Source organism: Equus asinus, chromosome 26, assembly GCF_041296235.1.
Source record: "Equus asinus isolate D_3611 breed Donkey chromosome 26, EquAss-T2T_v2, whole genome shotgun sequence".
Taxonomy (NCBI): Eukaryota; Metazoa; Chordata; class Mammalia; order Perissodactyla; family Equidae; genus Equus; species Equus asinus.
In genome coordinates, this window is record NC_091815.1 from 34,982,287 (window position 1) to 35,000,295 (window position 18,009).

Below are 18,009 nucleotides of genomic sequence, written 5' to 3' on the forward strand. Positions count from 1 at the left end.
GGTGGGAATTGAAGGTGGGGGTGGAGGTGTTGATGGCGTCTGTAAAAGCGGCAGTTAGCGCGTGCGCAGGGCAGGGAGTCCTGAGGTGGGAGTTGGGCGTGTTTGCGCACGTGAGCGTGTCAAATGAGAGGGAGCAGTGTGTGAGCTGAGGTCTCTGTGCTGTTAGTGTGCTGTATGCTGAGGTCAGCTGTTAGTGATTTTGGAAGAGTCTCCTTGTGCCAGGCTGGCCGTGTGTTAGGTTCTGGTGACACAAATGATGTCACTGTCCTCTGAGCCCCCTGCCTGGTGGAGGCTCTACCTTTCACGTGGAGGTGGAGATCGGGGATGGAGGGCAGGTGAGAAAAGTCTTGACGGCACCAAGAGACCCTAGAGACTGACTTCCGAGACTGAGGGATCCAAAGGCTAAGACGCCTGAAAGCCAGCAGTCCCTGGACCTGGGTCATGGAGACGCTGAGTTCCAGTAACCCAGGGACATCCAGACGCTCTAGACGGAAGGGTCCAAAGGCTTAGATCCCTCCCCCAAACCCAGGACTCCAGAGGCCTGGAGACCCAGACTTAGACCCTCAAGACCCAAGCAGCCAGAGAATCAGGGCTCCAGAGACACCCCCACCCCAAGACCCAGGGACCAGGAGACTCTCCCACCCGCACACACTGAATGCCAAGGGCCCTGGAGACCCCTGAAACTAAAATCTGGGGTCCAAGGAGTCCAAAGACTCAGGTCTCCCCTAACTCAGGTGCTTTCAAAACCATAGCTGAAAGGTCCTCTAGATGAAGAGACCAGAGCCTCAGAGATCCCAAGCCTGAGAGGTGCAGAGCCTCAGCGTGTGTGGGTTTGTGGCGGGTGATGACATGAGAGGGATGTGACAGGCACTGTGTAGCCTGTGTTTTCCCCATGGTGGGGGGACCATGATGCCTTAGTCTCAGATTAGATGACCTCGGTGAGGTCATCATTAAGGGTCATCACAGGGCAGCTCTGGTCATCGCTGGCTTGTTGGTTCATTTGTTGAATGGTCATTTCCTAAGGTCTCCGTGTGCCAGGCTGGCCCTGTGTTAGGTTCTGGTGACACAAGTGAAGTCATTGTCCTCTGAGCCCCCTGCCTGGTGGGGGTGACAGAGACACAGTCAATATGGGGTGAGAAAACTTGACGTGGAGTTTTAGGAATTCCAGGAGTTCGATCTCAATCCCTTGCCAACCAGGGCATCAGGAAAAAAAAATTCAACCAGGGGTGACTATGTGCGAACTTAACCACTCAGCCATGGAGCGGGGCCCCCATGATCCCTGTTCTTAATGTTAGTAATGTGTTCAAATGTTTCTGTTTGTTGCATCGGAGCATTTTCCTGCCATAACTTTTTGCATCCTGCCAGGAGTAGAAGTCCACACACTGCATTTTTGGTTGTTGTTTCCTATATCTTATTATGTCTGGAACAGCCCCCTCCCTTTTTTTCATGACATTGATTTTCTTTTTTATGTGGAAGAGAATGGGCCAGCAATATTACAGAATGTCTGACATTCTGTCTTTGTCTAACTGTTTCTTTCACTGTCCTATATCCCTCGGCTGGCCCTAATTTCCATTCCTATGGTTATCGTCCTAGTTCTGGCTACATTCTCTCTCCCGTGGCTTCTCACACTTGCTTCCTCCCAGGGTTCCCCAGCTTCATCCTCATTTCCTGTCACCTCTTCACCATGCTTGCCCTGCAAATAAGGACAGATACTTGTTGCTTATTCCTGACTGTAGCAGCAGCCTTCTAAGGTGGCCCCCAATGATCCCCACACCCTAGAATTCACGTCCTTGTGTAATCTCCTCCGTGTGAGTGTGTGCCGGACCTAGTGACTTGCTTTTGTTTTTGGTGGGGAATATTGTCGCTGAGCTAACATCTGTTGCCAATCTTCCTCTTTTGGCTTGAGGAAGATCGTCCCTGAGCTAACATCTGTGCCAATCTTCCTCTATTTTGTATGTGGGATGCCACCACAGCATGGCTTGATGAGTGGTGTGTAGGCCTGCACCTGGGATCTGAACTCATGAACCCCTGAACTCTGCTGAAGCGCAGGGCGCGAACTTAACCACTATGCCACAGGGCTGCCCCACCCACACCCCAGTGGCTTGCTTCTAATGAACAGAATAAAATAAAGGTGATAAATCTTACTTCCAAGATTATGTTACAAAAGTCTGTGACTTTTGCCTTGTTCTTTCTCTTGTTCTCTCTCTCTTTCTCACTTTGATGAAGGCACATGTCACGTCATGAGCTGCCCTGTAAAGAGGCCCATCTTCTGAGAAACTGAGAGTGGCCGTCATCCAACAGCCGGTGAGGAACCAGTAGTTATTTCAACTACAGCCTCCGCTGACATCTAGATTACAACCTGTGAGAGACCCTAAGCCACGGGACCCAGCTAAGCTGCACTTCACATCCACTGAATACTTCTCACTGAAGAGGGAACTCTCCTGTTTCAGTCCCAGATATGCCATTCTGCTGGACGTCATTGGCTTTTGCAAACTTGGTACCGATAAGAAAGAATCTTTCCTCTCTGGGCCTGCAGAGACCCTCTGACCCCCAAAGCCTAAAATGTTTGCCATGTGGCTCTTTGCAGAAAAACTTGGCCAATCCTCGCTTTAGAGTCAGGCACTTCTCTCTGAGCCTCAGTTCTTCAGCTCTTAAGTAGGAATTATAGTAGTACCGCCTCATATGTGACGTATAACAACGTTATGAGAATTAGATGAAAACAAGCATTCCTGATCAAACCAGCTCTGAATCAGCACCACGGACAGCACCAACGTCCTTTCCTGGGGATCCCCAGGAGCCAGGTATGTCCTGGGCAGAGGGAGCGCCCCCTATGGGCGGTGGTCTGACGCCAACTGGGACAGAGGTGGGGTTGGTCAGGAACACAGCACAGAACTTGGTAGCTGGCAGAAAACCTCCATCTGGAGAGAGAGTGAGTGGGATTCAGAACATCATACCTGAGAGTCCTGCAATTCCCAGGGCACCAGGATCACCTGTGGAATTCACATCCCCTGTGACTGCCTGAGAGTCCCTACCATGTCTACGTGGCCCAGTCCTCCCTGAGACTCACCTTCCATTCCAGAAGAGCAAGAGCCCCTCCTACCCCAGCCTGAGCTTCCCCAACACAGCCTCCTACCCGATAGCACTGGAATCGTCAGGAAACCTGTCTCCCAACCAGACATTGTTCTCCTCGAAGGCAAGGGCTAGATCTCTCATATTCACCCCTTTACTGGAAACCTGAAGGCACAGGGTACATGATTGTTGAATGAATGAGTGAATGAATGAATGAAATTTCCTCCCTCACCTCATGGGACGAGTTGACAATTCTTCCTTCTCATGTTAACAGAAGCTTCCCATCTCCAAGCCCAATGAAACCTGGGCGACAAAGACTGATAAAGTGGCTCCCGGTGCAGGCGATGGTGCATGAGACAAGGAAGCTGTGTGGTTTGGGCAATTCGCTTGTCCGCTCAGGACCTCAGTGTCTTCTTCAAGTTGGAGAAATGGGACTAGAAGGTCCCCCAGCTCTGATGGCCTGCCAGTCATAGTTCCTCTTTTACACACAGTTAGATTCTCTGTGTTTTCCCCATGTCTCTCCTCCCTATTCTTCTGCTTTTTTTTTTTTTTTTTTGCAAATTTGGGACAATGGAAAACAGGCATGGCACGGCCACACCCTTCTGCCCACAGGTGCTGCAGCTGCCCCTGCAGAAGGAGAGTGATCGGCTAGGACAGGGGAGCCCGGGGTGGGGGGTGGTGGCGGGGGGGATGGGGCTGCAGGATGCAATTCCAGCTGAAAACGCAGGAAACGGTGATGGTGTGGGAGTGCCTGTACATGCTCAAAACAGGCACCTTCTTTCCTCAGGTTTTGGGTCATAGTTCTGGGAAGAGGATCATACGGGATGGGCAGGATCATGAAGCTGAACAGAAGAAGACAGATTGTAATTTTTCTATGTATGCAAAGTTATCAGAAATGCATGTGCAAAGCCAGAGTATTAGAGGCAGCATGCTCAGATCATAAAACTACAGAGCAAAGCGAGGAATCAGTTGGCATTACAGTGAGGCTGTGGCTCCTTGGAGCGAGTTGGGTGTGGGGCTAGGGAGGAGGATCAAGGGGGAGGACCTGGGTACCCCCGATGTTCTATTTCTTGGAGGGTGTTCATTTTGTGTTGAATAGCTGAGCTGTTCTTATGAGGGCACGTCTCTGTATGTGTCTTATGTTTTCCCCCAAAAAGGTTGCAAGAAAACCGACATGGTCTGAGGAGGCGCCACCTCCCAAGATGCCCGCCACTTCCTCCCAGCCCTCACCACACAGTTGAAAAGAATCTTCTGTGAATTCAGGTGCATGTCTCTTCTCTCGTGAAATCCTCACCATCCTGAAGGTGGACGACTCCCAGGCTGGCGTTCCTCGCTCTGTGTCTCATGCACACTGGGACTGCTGGGAGCAGAGCCCGCTTGGGCAAAGGCTCGGAGGCCAGCAGACCTCGCCGTGCTCTGGAGCAATGAGCAGAATCATGGCCCCATGAGCCACCAGCGGTGAAGAAATCCATCCTTTCGCCCAAACACCTCTGACAAATGGGGAAGTTTCTGCCCCTTTCGAAATCTTCCCCTTCCCTTCTATACTTTCTTCCCTTCCAAACCCCATTGTGCAGAGAATCACAGCCTCACTTTCCCGGGCATCCTCCGAGCTGGGCTCCCCTCGACGTCCCCGACTTGTGCTAACACAGGGAATCCTCGCCTCCATCACCTGAGTGTTCCCTTTCTCCAGTCCTCCTGACACTGAACCTCCAACTTGGAGGGAGAGTGACACCCCACACTGCCTATGTGGCCCCCATCGTGGCTCCTGTCACAGGGGACTCCAGCTTCTGGGCCACCTATTGTCTCCCCACTGGGCAGTGACTCAGGGCTGCAAACCAGGGCTGCTGTGAGACCTCGTGAGCGGAGAGGGGACGCCCACTATGGTGATGCTGAGGGAGGAACGTCAGTCGGCTTCCCTCATCTCTTGGTTCCCTGAGTCCCTCCCCTGGCTGGAATGACCTTCACAGACAGAGTCAAGGGGTCTGGCCAGAAGGGACCCATTTTCACTTTGCAGAAAAATGACCCCAAAGGGGAGGGGCATTGGCCAGAAGGCAGGAGATGGGGCTCAGGCCCTGCATGGGGTGTGAATTTGGGTGAGGCTCTCACCCTGCCTGGTCCCAGGGTCCCCAGGAGTGGATGTGTGTGGAGGATTGTTGACTCCATGGGCTGTCCTGGCCCTGACAGTGTCTGGGGTGAAGTTCCTCCTCTGAGGAGGGTCACTGTTCTGCCCTCACCCTCAGCTTCCTGTTGGAGCTTTCTCTAAATCTTGCAACTTTTGGTTCCTGAGAGAGAACCCTGAGAAACAGCCTTTCTGGTTACACAAATAACCAGCTCTCTGTGCATGTGACAGGTGGGGCGCTGGCACTGTCAACCCCAGACATGCTGCTGCTGCTGCTGCTGCTGGCCCTGCTCTGGTGGACGGAGGGGGCCAAGGGCCAGAGGGTGCCCTTGCAGGATTACTCACTGCGGATGCAGGGGTCCGTGACTGTGCAAGAGGGCCTGTGCGTGTTCGTGCCCTGCGATTTTTTCTACCCCCGTGATAGCCGGACGGTTTTAACCTTTGCTCATGGCTACTGGTTCCGGGAAGGGGCCAGAGTATACCAAGATGCATCAGTGGCCACAAATGACCCAGATCGTGAAGTGAACGAGGAGACCCAGGGCCGCTTTCACCTCCTTGGGGACCCCCGGACCTACAACTGCTCCCTGGACATCAGAGACGCCAGGAGGAGAGATGAAGGACAATACTTTTTTCGAGTGGAGAAATATTCTTACAAAAGTAACCAGCTTAATTTGCGTGTGACAGGTAAGGCGCTGGCTCCTGGAATCACCACAGAGGAAGGACATGGGGTCCTGAGGCAGAGCAGGGATGGGACTCTCCATCCTGGGAGGGGGTTGGGGATAAAACAGGTCAGGGCTCAGAGGCAGGAGCTCGACCAAAGCCTGAGGCTTTTCTCAGGGCTGCTCCTCAGACCCTCCCTCCTGATCCCCGTGTCTCCCCTGTCTCCTCACCAGCCCTGAACCACACACCTGACATCCTCATCCCGGAGACCCTGGAGTCTGGCCGCCCCAGGAACTTGACCTGCTCTGTGCCCTGGGCCTGTGAAAGGGGCACGCCCCCCATCTTCTCCTGGACATCGGCTGCCCTCACCTCCCTGGGCCCCAGGGCCCGCCTCTCCTCGGTGCTCACCCTCACTCCACGGCCTCAGGACCATGGCACCATCGTCACTTGTCAGGTGAAGTTCCCTGCAGCTGATGTGACTGTGGAAACGACCATCCAGCTCAACGTCACCTGTGAGTGCTGGGCCAGGACGCCCAGGTCTCTGATGGGGTCCTGAGGCCAGTGAGGATGGCGGTGTCAGGGTTTCAGACACTGGCGCTGGCTCTCTGAAATCAGGCTGAGAGGGAGTCAGGAGGACACCCATCTCCACCCTACCCCCATTTATGCAGCCCCTGGGGACAAGGACCAGTGTCCACCCAGCCCTCCCACTGATGTGGGTCCACCATGTCTTTCTCTCCCAGACTCTTCACAGAACTTGGCCGTCACTGTCTTCCAGGGAAATGGCACAGGTAGGAAGGGGCTGTGAGCAGCTGTCCCCATCGGCCCCTCACTTCCTTCAGACTTTCCACCCACCTTGGCTCCACAAGGAGAGTGGGGCAGCATTCACACGGCAGAGCCCACCTCTCGAGCCCATTATCACCCATCTCTTGATAACTCCTCCAGTCTTGTCTTTTTATTTTCCCTAACAATTGTTTATGTAAGTTCTTTTGAACAGGTAATATATTCACTTGATTGAAAATTCAGAATTTACAGCACAGTCTGTCCTCAGATGCCCAGTCCCCTCCCAGGAAGTGACCAATTGAACAGACGGCTCTGAGCCTTGGTTTGTTCACCTAAAGGATCTCAGAGGTCCTTTAACATCAGTAGCACAGACTGTCCTCATTCTTCTCCATGACTGTGCAGTATCCCATGACCTGGATGGATTCTGCTTCCGTATGCATCTTTGTCAACGGAAAAATCATGGCATTCATTTTATTCTACTAACAGAAACACTGCAAGGAATACTCTGTGTCTCCTTTCACGAGTGTGTGTGTATGTCTGTGGGATACGTTCCTAAAAGCAAAATGTACCTGCTTTATATGTTCTTTCTAATTTTGAGAGATACGGTATGGTGGGTGGACAAGTTTACATTCCCACTGGCGGGGGGTGAAATTGTGTGTTTTCCTGCTCTTCAACTTATATCTGTGTGTCTGTCCTCCTCATCAGATCTCCTTCTGCATCCTTCCTCTTTGGATCTCTTTGTCTCTCTGACCCTCTGTTTCTTTTACTCCAGCATCCACAACCCTGAAGAATGGGTCATCTCTTTCAGTCCAGGAGGGCCAGTCCCTGCGCCTGGTCTGTGTCGTTGACAGCAACCCTCCTGCTAGGCTGAGCTGGGCCCGTGGGAGCCAGAGTCTGAGCCCTTCACAGCCCTTGAACCCCGGGGTCCTGGAGCTGCCCCAGGTGGAGTCAAGTCATGAAGGCGAATTCACCTGCCAAGCTCAGCACCCTCGGGGCTCCCTGCACATCTCCCTCAGCCTCTCTGTGCAGAGTGAGTGCACCAGTGGATGGGGGAGGTGCTGGAGGAGGAGACAACACCCACCCCACCCTCACAGCCCCTAGCAGTCCCCTGAGCTTCAAAGGTGAGCTCAGCTCTGGTCTATACTCAGCTGTGAGACCTGGAAATTCCCTAGGACTCAGAGTGTCACCGTCCTCTTCCTGCCAGGCCAGGGCTGTGGGGTGAGGTGAGGACTGGAGGGGGAAGCCAGGGAAGGAGGTGGGTGTTGGAGGAGAGGGGCAGGGCCTGGACAGGTGTGTCTGGGGACACGAGGCCCTTTCTTTGGGGGCTGGGATGAGGGTCAGGGAAGTGAGCCTGTCATCTTGGGCACAAAATTTAAGGGGAAGCCAAGAGATCTCAGCAATCAAGAGAAGTAATATTGCAATGCAGTTTTTTTAAAAAAAAATTAAATTCCACAAAGAATAAAATACCAGCATTTTAATTAAAGACAGGCTGCAACTCAGCTCGTGTGTGCCTCACTCTCCTCACCCTAACGCCCATCCCCAGCCCCATGTGCCTGTTTTTGCTTCTGGGAAAGAAGCCGGAAGACAGAAGTCTGGTGTCCTACAAGGAGTGGAAGGAGAAGAGACTGAGTTCCCATAAGGGAATCACCAATAATCCAATCTGTCTGCAGGAAAAGCGTGTCCTTTATCAGGAGCAGCACTGGGGGCCATCAGTGGAGCATGTGCTGCAGCCCTGCTCCTCCTGTCCTTCTGCATCATCGTCATCATGTGAGCAGTGACCCTGGGGAGGGAGGGAGAGCCCTGGGGTGGGTTGGAAGGGCAGGCAGCCCACGGAATCCCTGAACCAGAGCCAGAGGGACCTGGGTGGGTTGAGAGCCTGAAGCAAGGGCAGGAAGGAGGTCCCTGGGCACCTGAGTGAGTCTGTCACAACCCTCTGCCCCACTGTCCAGGAGGGAGGGAAACTGTATTCTCAACCCTGGGGTTTCTGGAACCAGACCATCCTCTCCCACCTCAGTTATGCCTCCAGCCCGTCAAGGGGGTCAGTCTGCCTACTGCACCCTGAGCTGGCCAGACTGAAAGGCTCTCTGATCTCTTCCCTCAGAGTGAGGTCCAGAAGGAAGAAAGGAGCAAGCCCAGCAGTGGGTGTGGGGGACATAGACATGGAGGGTGCAAATGCTGTCACGAGATCAATCTCTCAGGTGAGTGACTTGGACGTCTCCCCATCCAGCATCCTGCCTGGACACCTCCTCCAGGATGGCCCCCTGATTGCCCCACTCAGCATGGGCAAGGTTGCTCTCGTCTCCTCCTCCTCCTCTTCCCCCAAGTCCGATCTCCATCTTGCTGACAGCATGACAGCCTTCTCCTCTTTCCTTCGGGCCAGGCACGGTGGAGTCACCTTCTCTCTATCCTCCCTTTCATCTGCTACAGCCAAAAATTCAGCATGTCTTGTCCATTTTTCCTCCTAAGATCACCTAACATCAGTTTCCCTCTCTCCATATTGACCCCCATCATCGCTGAGGCTTCAGGATTTCTTTCCTGGACCCTTCATCTCTCTGCCTCTCATCTCCCTTGCCCTACACAGAGTGATCCTCTGAAAGCCATCATGTTCCAGTTCCTCTGCATTTGAACATCTGTTTGTCCCCATCTTCCAGAGCAGAGGCCAGCAGAGTTTTCTGTCAAGGGCCAGAGAGTAAATACTTTTGCCTTTGTGGGCCTTACAGTCTCTGTTGCAGCCACTCAACTCTGCTATGCAGCATGAAAGCAGCCAGAGACCATATGTAAATGGGTGATCATGGTTGTGTTCCAATAAAGCTTTATTTACAAACACAGACAATGGGCCGGATTTTACCCACAGGCTGTAGTTGGCTGACCCCTGACCTAGAAAATCAAACTCAAACTGCTCATCCTGCAGCCCTGCACATTGCAGCTTCTTAGCACCTACCTCTCCAGAAGGGCCGGGGTCAGGGTGAGGAGAGTGAGGCACTTGCTTCAGAGGCAAAACTTAAAGTCATGCCAAAAATTTTATTAATCAATAGAAGTAGTGTTCTAAGGCACTATTTTTTAAAAATCAAAGTTAATTAAAAAATTCATGATGAGCAAAATATCAAAAATTAAACAATGGTAGGATCAGTAGACTGAAGTTAGTTAATAATTATTTAAGATCATAATTTTGTCGAGAGAAATTGTCGTACGGGGTGGCATTCTTAAAATAATGTTTTAATATGCACGCTTTTCAGGTTTCCAATAATATTTCAATTATTTTAATATTCCAGAAAAAATTGACGATTAAAAATACATAAAAACATATATATATATATAAGAGCACACATATTTTCTTCTGCCTCAGGCTCCATTTGGGTCAGAGGGGCACTCTTACTAACACTGGGTTATTTACATTTTTGACTCTGTGAGTTTTTTGCATACATTTGATTTGAAAATCTTTCATTAAAATATTACTTGTCTCTATTACTGAGGTTTTTGGCTCACCTTGTAATTTAGCATTTTGGGTGAGTGCCTTCCCCATGTCACCCTGATCCTGACCCCGCTGTCCTGTCCACTCCCCCCCCCCCCCCGCCTCACACTCTGCTCCATCCGCACTGGGCTTTTCATCATCATCAGCCAAAACAAGCTTACTTTTGCCTCTGGGTCTTTGCATGGGCTGTTCCTCCCTCCTCTAATGCTCTTCCCTCCCCATTTGGTTGGAGAGCAACCACCAATGGGGCTGCCAGCGAGGTTGGTGGACTTGGAAAAGTGTGATACTTGTAGTAAAATAAGGAAGGGCCTTCGTTTAGAGAAGCCACGCACCTGGGTCACCTGCTGCTGCAGAGTCCAGAGAGGTGAGGACTGAAGATGGCCATTTGGATTTCACTAGCAGAGGTCACTGGTGTGCTGGATAATAGCAGTGTGGGGAAGTGGTTGTGTGTGTGTGTGTGTGTGTGTGTGTGTGAATTTTAATTTCAACAATCAAGAGAGACTCGGAGGAGCACAAACATTAACAATTCTGCTGAAGCGTTCTCTTTTCAAGGGGAGCAGCAGAAAAGGATGCTCTCCAGGCAGCACCTGTCACTCTCCCCTGTGTGAGTCTGTATTAGCTTCTTGTTGCTGTTGTAATGAATTACCTCCAATTTTATGGCTTCCAGAAACATAAGTTTATTATCTTACAGTTCTGGAGGTCACAAGTCCGAAATGGGCTTCACTGGGCTGAAATGAAGGCGTTGGCAGGCAGGGCTGAGTTCCTTCTGGAGGCTCCAGGGGAAAATGCATTTTCTTGCCTTTTCCAGCCTCTAGAGGGCGCCTGCTTTCCTTGGTTCATGGCTCCTTCCTGCATCTTCAAGGCCAGAAGCATAGTATCTTCAAATCTCTGTCTGCCTCCTTCTTTCACTGGTCAAGCTCCTTATGATTACATGGGGCCCACCCAAACAATCCAGGAGAATCTCTCTGTCTCAGTATTCTTAATTTAACTCCATCTGCAAAGTCTCTTTTGCCATGTAAGGTAACACAGTCACAGATTCCAGGGGACTAGGATGAGGACGTCTTTGGAGGGCTGTTATTCTGCCTACCACAGGGACATAGTTTCTTTGACTTACTTGTCCTCCCATCAAACTATGAGCTTTCCAAGGGCAGGTGCCATGCCTGAATCAAGGCCCCATAATCCTCTCTCACCCAGTGCCTGTCTATCATATCATAATTCACAATTAGATATTTATTTGTTTAACTCATTTTTTTTTTTTTGCCTCCCTTTAATAAAGAGTAAGCTGCAAGAGGTCAGGGTCTGCGTTGGCTGTGTCCATCACCGTATATCCAGCACCCAGCTCAGGTCCTCACACACAGGGGGCCTCAGGCTTTGGGATCAGAAAGAACTGGATTGGACCCTGGTTTCATCAGGAACTCTGAGCGTGGTGCTTATTTGGTTCAACCTTAGTTTTCATATCTATAAAATGGAGGCAATAATAATATCTTTCTTATGAGGTTGTTGTGGGAAGTTCATGAGAGTATCAAGCACCAGATAAGGTGCTCGCTAAGTATTAAATATTCAAGGAAAGCATGAATGAAGGAGATCTCAACAAACGTGTGTGTGGGGTGAATTGGTGTGGGAATTCATAGGCTTCCCTCCTGGACACTCTCTGCCTTATCCTGTGCCTGCTCTTCCGCTCTGACTCCCTTCTCTCTCCCTCCACTCAGGGTCCCCTGATTGAAGGCTGGGAAGGCAGCCTCCCAGACCACCTTCCCACAGAGGTGGCTTCCCCCTGCTCAGGAGAGGAAGAGGAGCTCTATTATGCAAACCTCAGCTTTTCTGGGATGAAGCCTCGGGACCCGCAGGAACAGGAGGCCGCTGGTAGTGAGTACTCAGAGATCAAGATCCACAAGTGAGCGACTGCAGAGACACGGCCCTGGCTTGAGGGGTCACGGCCCCTGTGGGGCAAAGAACAAGTCAGGAGCTGATTCCTGTAGTGTAGACTCCCTCTAAATAGTGTGAAGAACCCAGGGTTTGGAACCAAAGAGTTTTGAGTTTGAATCCAAACTCTACCCCTTTACTAAGTATGTGACGGACCAACTGCTACCTCTCTGTGCCTCAGTTTCTCCGTGAGAACATGGATGAGAAGGCCTACTTGCAAGTTCATGGTGAGAATTCCAGGAGTCAAATCCTATCAGAGCACCTGTCACAAAATGTGTGTTGAGCACATGCTGGATCCTTGTGCTTTGAATAGAGGGTCACATTGGGAAATTCTCTTGATCTGGAGGGCACCAGCACCAGACTTCAGACCTTTAATGCTGTGGCCTCTCCTCCTGGCATGTCCTCCCGCTGGACCTTCTCTGCCTCTGTCTTTGAAAGTCGAGCTCTACAGGTGGACTTCTGGATTGAGATAGGAAAGTTAAGCAGCAGCTCATGATCCTCCCCTATAGAGACAAACCAAACAAATGAGAAAGGTTCCCAAATGATCACACGACCATCTGATGGATGAAACTACATGACCCCCAAAGTTCACCTACAGCACCCAAACGAGGAAAGGAATATATCACAGCAGTTACTTCATAAAGTAGCCTTGATGGAGAGAAATCAAAGGATTGGATGAGGCACTAAGATTCCCTCCAAATGGACCCCAGGCCATTTATAACAGCACCAAAAAAAATAAAGTAGCAAGAAGCAAATTTTTTATGTAAACATGCAATACTTCCACACTGAAAAGTACAGAGTATTGCTGAGAGAAATTAAAGAAGATCTAAATGAGCGAAGGAATCTACCACGTTCATGGATGGGAAGACACAATATTGTTAAGATGTTGATTTTCTCTGTATTGATTTAAAGTTGTCCCAGTCAACAGACATATATATATGTGTGTGTGTGTGTTTGTGTGTGTGTGTGTATACGCATACATAAGTTGACAAGTTAATCTAAAATTTATATGGAAATATAAAGACCTAGAATAGTGAAACAGTCTTGAAAAAGAAAAACACAGTTGGAGAAATAAGACTTTACTATAACGATAGACCAATCAGTAGAGTGTGGTGTGGACAGAATGGAGTCCATAAATAGACCCACACATTATACACTGAACAACACCCAGTCTGTTCCATTGGGAAAGGAAGGACTTCTCAACAAATGTGATAGAACCAGTGGGTCAAATTTTGGAAAAAAGGAACCTTATAAATGATGTAATTGCTTATATACTTGAAATCATGCAGTATGTACTCACGTGGATTTTTTTCACTCAGTATTGAGTTATTTGCGATTCACCCATGTTTTGTGCATGTCAGTATCTTGTTCCTTTGTTGCTGAGCAGGATTCCATTGTATCACACATTGTTTAGCCATTTTTATGTTGATGCACATTTGGTTGGCTTCCAGTTTTTGGTGATTACGAATAAAGCTGTTGTGAACATATTTGTACAAGACTGTGTCCAGGTGTGTTTTCATTTCTCTCAAGTGTTGGAGGGCAGAGCCGAGATGGAGATGACGCTGTCAGAGTCACATATTGAGAGCACGAGGGTCTCTGGGTCTCCCATGGAGACCAGCATCCAGCAGGCAGCTGGAGAGATGGATGGTCTGGAGCTCAGAAGGGAGGTAGGACTGGAGATGGACAGTGGGAACATCCTAATAACGAATACCTGTTGTTGCAGGTTGAACTGTGTCTCCCGAAAAGGTGTATTTAAGTTCTCACCCCTGGTACCTGTGAATGTGATTTTATTTGGAGGTGGGTCTTTGCAGATGTGACCAAGTTAATCTGAGGTCAGACTTGATTGGGTGGCACTCTAAATCCAATGACTGCTCTCCTAATACAAAGAGGGAAATTTTGACACAAACACATGTAGGGAAGAAGGCCGTGTGACAATGGAGGCAGAGATTAGAGTGTTGTGATGCTGGAAGGCAAGAAATGCCAAGGATTGCTCTTAACCGCCAGAAGTAGAAGAGGTGAGGAGGGATTCTTCTCTAGAGCCTTCTGTGGGACCGTGGCCCTGCTGAAACCTTGATTTTGATCTTCTAGCCTCTCAACTGTGAGAGAATAAATTCCTGCTGTTTTAATCCACCCGGTTTGTGGCAATTCGTCACAGCAGCCACAGGGAACTAACACATTTGCTCAGCACCTACTGTACATCAGTTTCTCACCTGTCCTGTCTCATTCAATCCTCACAGTGATTGTGAGAGGGTCAGCCCTGTCCCCATGTCACAGAGGAGGCTTGGGTGAGCAGCCCAAAGCCACATAGGCCAGCAAGTGGAGGGACCAGGTTGAATTCACGTAGATGATCCCAGTGGCACAAGAGGATCTTAATCAGCGGGCCCTGGAGGTCTGCCTTGTACCCAGGGCATTGTCCTAACTGATTTCTGAACATTCAAAGAGTCAAGCAGTTCCCAAGTGCCCTGATGACCACAGCTGCCAGGCTGGCCGTCCACATTTCCATAGACGCGACCGTGAAGAGTATCTCTCTCTCTTTATCTCACTCTTCTCTTTCTTTCTCCCTCATGCTCTCATTCTTTCCTCTCTTTTTTTCTTTCCTTCTTTCTTTTCTCCCTCTGTTCCTGCCTGGGCACTGTTTTCTCACTGCCCATCCCAAAGGGCAAGTCTGTGATACTGGGTGAAGGTATTTTTGTCTATTTTGTTCACCAAGAACAATGCTTGACACAACATAAGCTCCCAATAAATATTTTAGATATTAAAAGATGCGATGCTTTTCCTTGCAAAATCTCTTTCTCCAGCCCAGGTCTTTTTTCTGACTCCAGCACTTTCCTAACTGTCCTGATGTTGTCTATAATGGCACCTTCAATGTTCCCCATCCTGCTGGGTGATGAGCCCATGGGGACAAGGATTCGGTCTGTTTTGACTCCCAGAGCAGTTCAGAAAATTTTGTTGATAGGATAAGTCCCAGATAATCCTCTGAGTCAGGTTGATAGGTCCCCAGGAGGCAAAGATGAGCAAATTCGGAGTCTACCATTTTCACAGACAGCTGTAAGTGAGTCTTCTCTTTGTCCTGGAGGGAGACATTATCTCATATCTTAAGGTTGTCCCCTGCAAACACAGCCATGAGAACTTGGCCACGTAAGGAGCAGTCAGAGAATCATGTTATGGGCAGACCCAGCAAGACTTGTAGGAGTACGAGGGGCTCAGGAGACTGTCTTTCCCCAAAGGTGGTTTTGCTCTTCTTTAATGATGTGAAGACCTCAGAATCTTCTCATAAAATTCCCCTTTGCTGGGATCAACTATGGTTCCTGTCGCTTGTGATCAACATGTTACTATATAAGCCTGGGACGTTTGACTGGTTCCCCATCAGAAAATCAGGAGGATGTAGTGAAAAGAGAAACCACAACACTGACATTTCACAACTTTGTTTCCTCTTTTCATGCTTTGTTTGAGGAAGTTGAAAAAGGAGATTACTGAAAGGAAGTGACATTATGGGAAAAGAAACTCCCTTTTTGGTCATAAATCCATTGCACTTCCTTCCTTCTAACAGCAACCAGACTTTGGTTACTTCCCCCAACTCCTCCATGTGCCTCAAAGGATGTGGACTCCAGAGTGCGAGATTCTTGTGTGAGCTTCATCAGCTTAAGATGTTCAGGTGGGAAAAAGCTGGGCAATGATGTAGAGAAAATGAGCGAGTGGGTGACTGAAAAGTTCTAACCAAGAGCGTGAGTTCTACTGATCTTTCTTCTAGAAAGTTTATTCCAGTTGCCAAATTAGAAAGAACTGGAAACACTGATCATCTCCAAAGGCAGTGATGTTCTCGTGCTTTCACTTAAAATAAAGTGGAAACAAAACAAATGCCCAACCTCATTTGAGAGATTTATTAAATGTAGCACATCTCCTCTTAAAAACAACCAGTGAGGTGAAATTTAGAGGGCTAGGTAATTATCCGGAAAAATAAAACAGAACAACAACATAAAACCATACCTCCAAGAGGGTCAAAACGACAAGGAATACAAATGTCTAGAAAAAAGGAAGGAAGTATCCCAAGGTGGTAGTCAAATGCTGTTGCCTCTGGGAAGTGACACGTGGTGTTGATGATATTATAGACTGTATCATGGGCACCAAAGTACCTCACAGGTGGGATGGTGTTGGCACAGAGTAGACGTTCAATCAAAATTCTACCCTCTTTCTCTCTCCTCATCCCCAGACCCTTAGGGCTAAGAGAAGTTCACTGAAAGTAACACCCACTCCCGAAACACTAGCTCAGACAGGAGGATTCAGATGCAATGTCTGGACAGACTACTTGTGTTAAGCATGAGGATATGAAAAGAAATCCCATGAATACTATGCAAACATCCTACAGGAGAAAGGGAGCAGAAAGATAGAAGAATGTGCAAGCCAAAGAATACAGTCCGGAAGCACTAATAATGCAAGGAGCAGAAGGCAATTCCGTTTAGGTGTTTGCTGTATGGAAGAACTTAATAAAACCGAATAATGACTCATAATAGCTCAAGAAAAATGTGAGTAATTGTTAAATCTAGGTGATGGGGATATTATTCTATTCTCTCTTTCATAATTTTGGAAAAAAGTTAAATAAAAATGTGATCTTCTCCCAGTATCCTTACTGAAACTTTTCACATCAGTTTGGATAATTTCTATGAATTAATCATAGAGTTTATGGATTCTTTTCTCAATTCTTTCAAGTCTGTTGAGTCTGTCAAAGGCGTTGTCCATTTCTGCTATATTTTAAAAATTTCTACCATTTCCATCGATCTCTTTTTTAAAATTATCATCTTTCTGTTGAAATTCCCCAGGTGATCAAGCATTTTCCCCACCTTTTCCATTAGAGATTTTAACATAATAATTATAGTTGTGTTCATGTCTCTGTCCGATGGTTCCAACGTCTGGATCACATCTGAGGCTTTTTCTGTTGATTGCTTTGACTCTTGAAAGTTGGTTGATATTTCGTGCTTTTTGAGCGTTTCAAAATTTTTATCAACTGTTGGACATAGGGCGTAGAAGAGTAGAGACTGAGGTAAACAGAGCTTATTCCTGGAAATGGGCAAGCCTCTTCTCCTGTTGGGACCTTAATGTGGGAATTTGTACCATCCGGTCAGAATTGGGCTGGCTTTTGGTTTTGTGGTTGGGGTAGTTACCTTCAGTCAGCAGAGCTTCAAATTCCTCTAGCACAACTTATAGTTATGGCTGGCTTGTAGAAGAGGTTTTTCAATGTTTTTTCCACCTTTAGCTTTGGTCTTCCCTCTGACTCTTTTTCTCAGAGATCTCTCTCTACATGTTCTTGCCCAGTAGAAGGAATGCAGTACCAGTCATTATCTAGATAGTCTTATTTTGTTGTAAAGGACCTAAGAGGGACAAAAAATCATAAAAAAATGAATTCTAATACCTACATAACATAGTACATGAAAATTCATTACTAATAGTTTGGATACTTAAATGTAAATAGTGAAACTTTAGATATTTTGTTAGAAAATCTAAAAGACCATATGTGTGTTCTTGGGGTTATGCAAGTATTTCTTAAATAGGGCAAGCATTTATTAATAGTGATGGAAAAGATTGATAAACTTGACTACATTAGAATTAAGAAGTTTTCCATAAAAGATGCCATGATGAAGATATTTGTAATAAAACTATCCAAGAAAGAACTTGTACGCAGAATATTTAAGTACCTGTAAAAATTGATAAGAAAAAGATTGGGGCCGGCCTGGTGGTGCAATGGTTAAGTCTGTATGTTCTGATATGGTGGCCTGGGTTTCACTGGTTTGGATCCTGGGTGCAGACCTACACATCGCTTTTCAAGCCATGCTGTGGCAGGCATCCCACATATAAAGTAGAGGGAGTTGGGCACAGGTGTTAGCTCAGGACCAGCCTTCCTCAGCAAAAAAAGAGGGGAATTGGCAGCAGATGTTAGCTCAGGGCTAATCTTCCTCAAAAAACAATCAACATCTGAATAGAAAAATGGGCA

At 48.2% G+C, this 18,009-nt stretch overlaps 1 protein-coding gene across 6 annotated transcripts; it reads left to right on the plus strand.

Moving 5' to 3' along the window:
- The first annotated feature begins 2,226 nt into the window (after positions 1-2,226).
- Positions 2,227-13,520, plus strand: LOC106822325 (sialic acid-binding Ig-like lectin 8). 6 transcript variants are annotated; one of them, XR_011498500.1, is made up of 8 exons: positions 2,227-2,801; positions 4,227-5,872; positions 6,082-6,302; positions 6,589-6,636; positions 7,401-7,658; positions 8,172-8,395; positions 8,730-8,826; positions 11,810-13,517. XR_011498500.1 is itself a non-coding variant. In XM_070498846.1 (7 exons), exons 1-7 carry the CDS (start codon positions 5,449-5,451, stop codon positions 11,996-11,998), a joined length of 1,392 nt encoding a protein of 463 aa, XP_070354947.1. In that variant the 5' UTR covers positions 4,227-5,448; the 3' UTR covers positions 11,999-13,520. The 6 variants fall into 6 exon arrangements, 1 of the variants encoding a protein (XP_070354947.1); XM_070498846.1 differs by lacking the exon at positions 2,227-2,801 and having other exon boundaries at positions 6,082-6,360; positions 8,299-8,395; positions 11,810-13,520; XR_011498499.1 differs by lacking the exon at positions 2,227-2,801 and having other exon boundaries at positions 4,339-5,872; positions 8,299-8,395.
- Positions 13,521-18,009: the final 4,489 nt, after the last annotated feature.

Bases quoted from the DNA above. Each gene is read 5' to 3' on its own strand.
- LOC106822325 (XM_070498846.1), top strand. From the start codon at position 5,449: ATGCTGCTGCTGCTGCTGCTGCTGGCCCTGCTCTGGTGGACGGAGGGG. The intron at 6,361-6,588 runs GTGAGTGCTGGG...TTTCTCTCCCAG, and splicing joins CATCCAGCTCAACGTCACCT to ACTCTTCACAGAACTTGGCC. The intron at 7,659-8,298 runs GTGAGTGCACCA...ATCTGTCTGCAG, and splicing joins CCTCAGCCTCTCTGTGCAGA to GAAAAGCGTGTCCTTTATCA.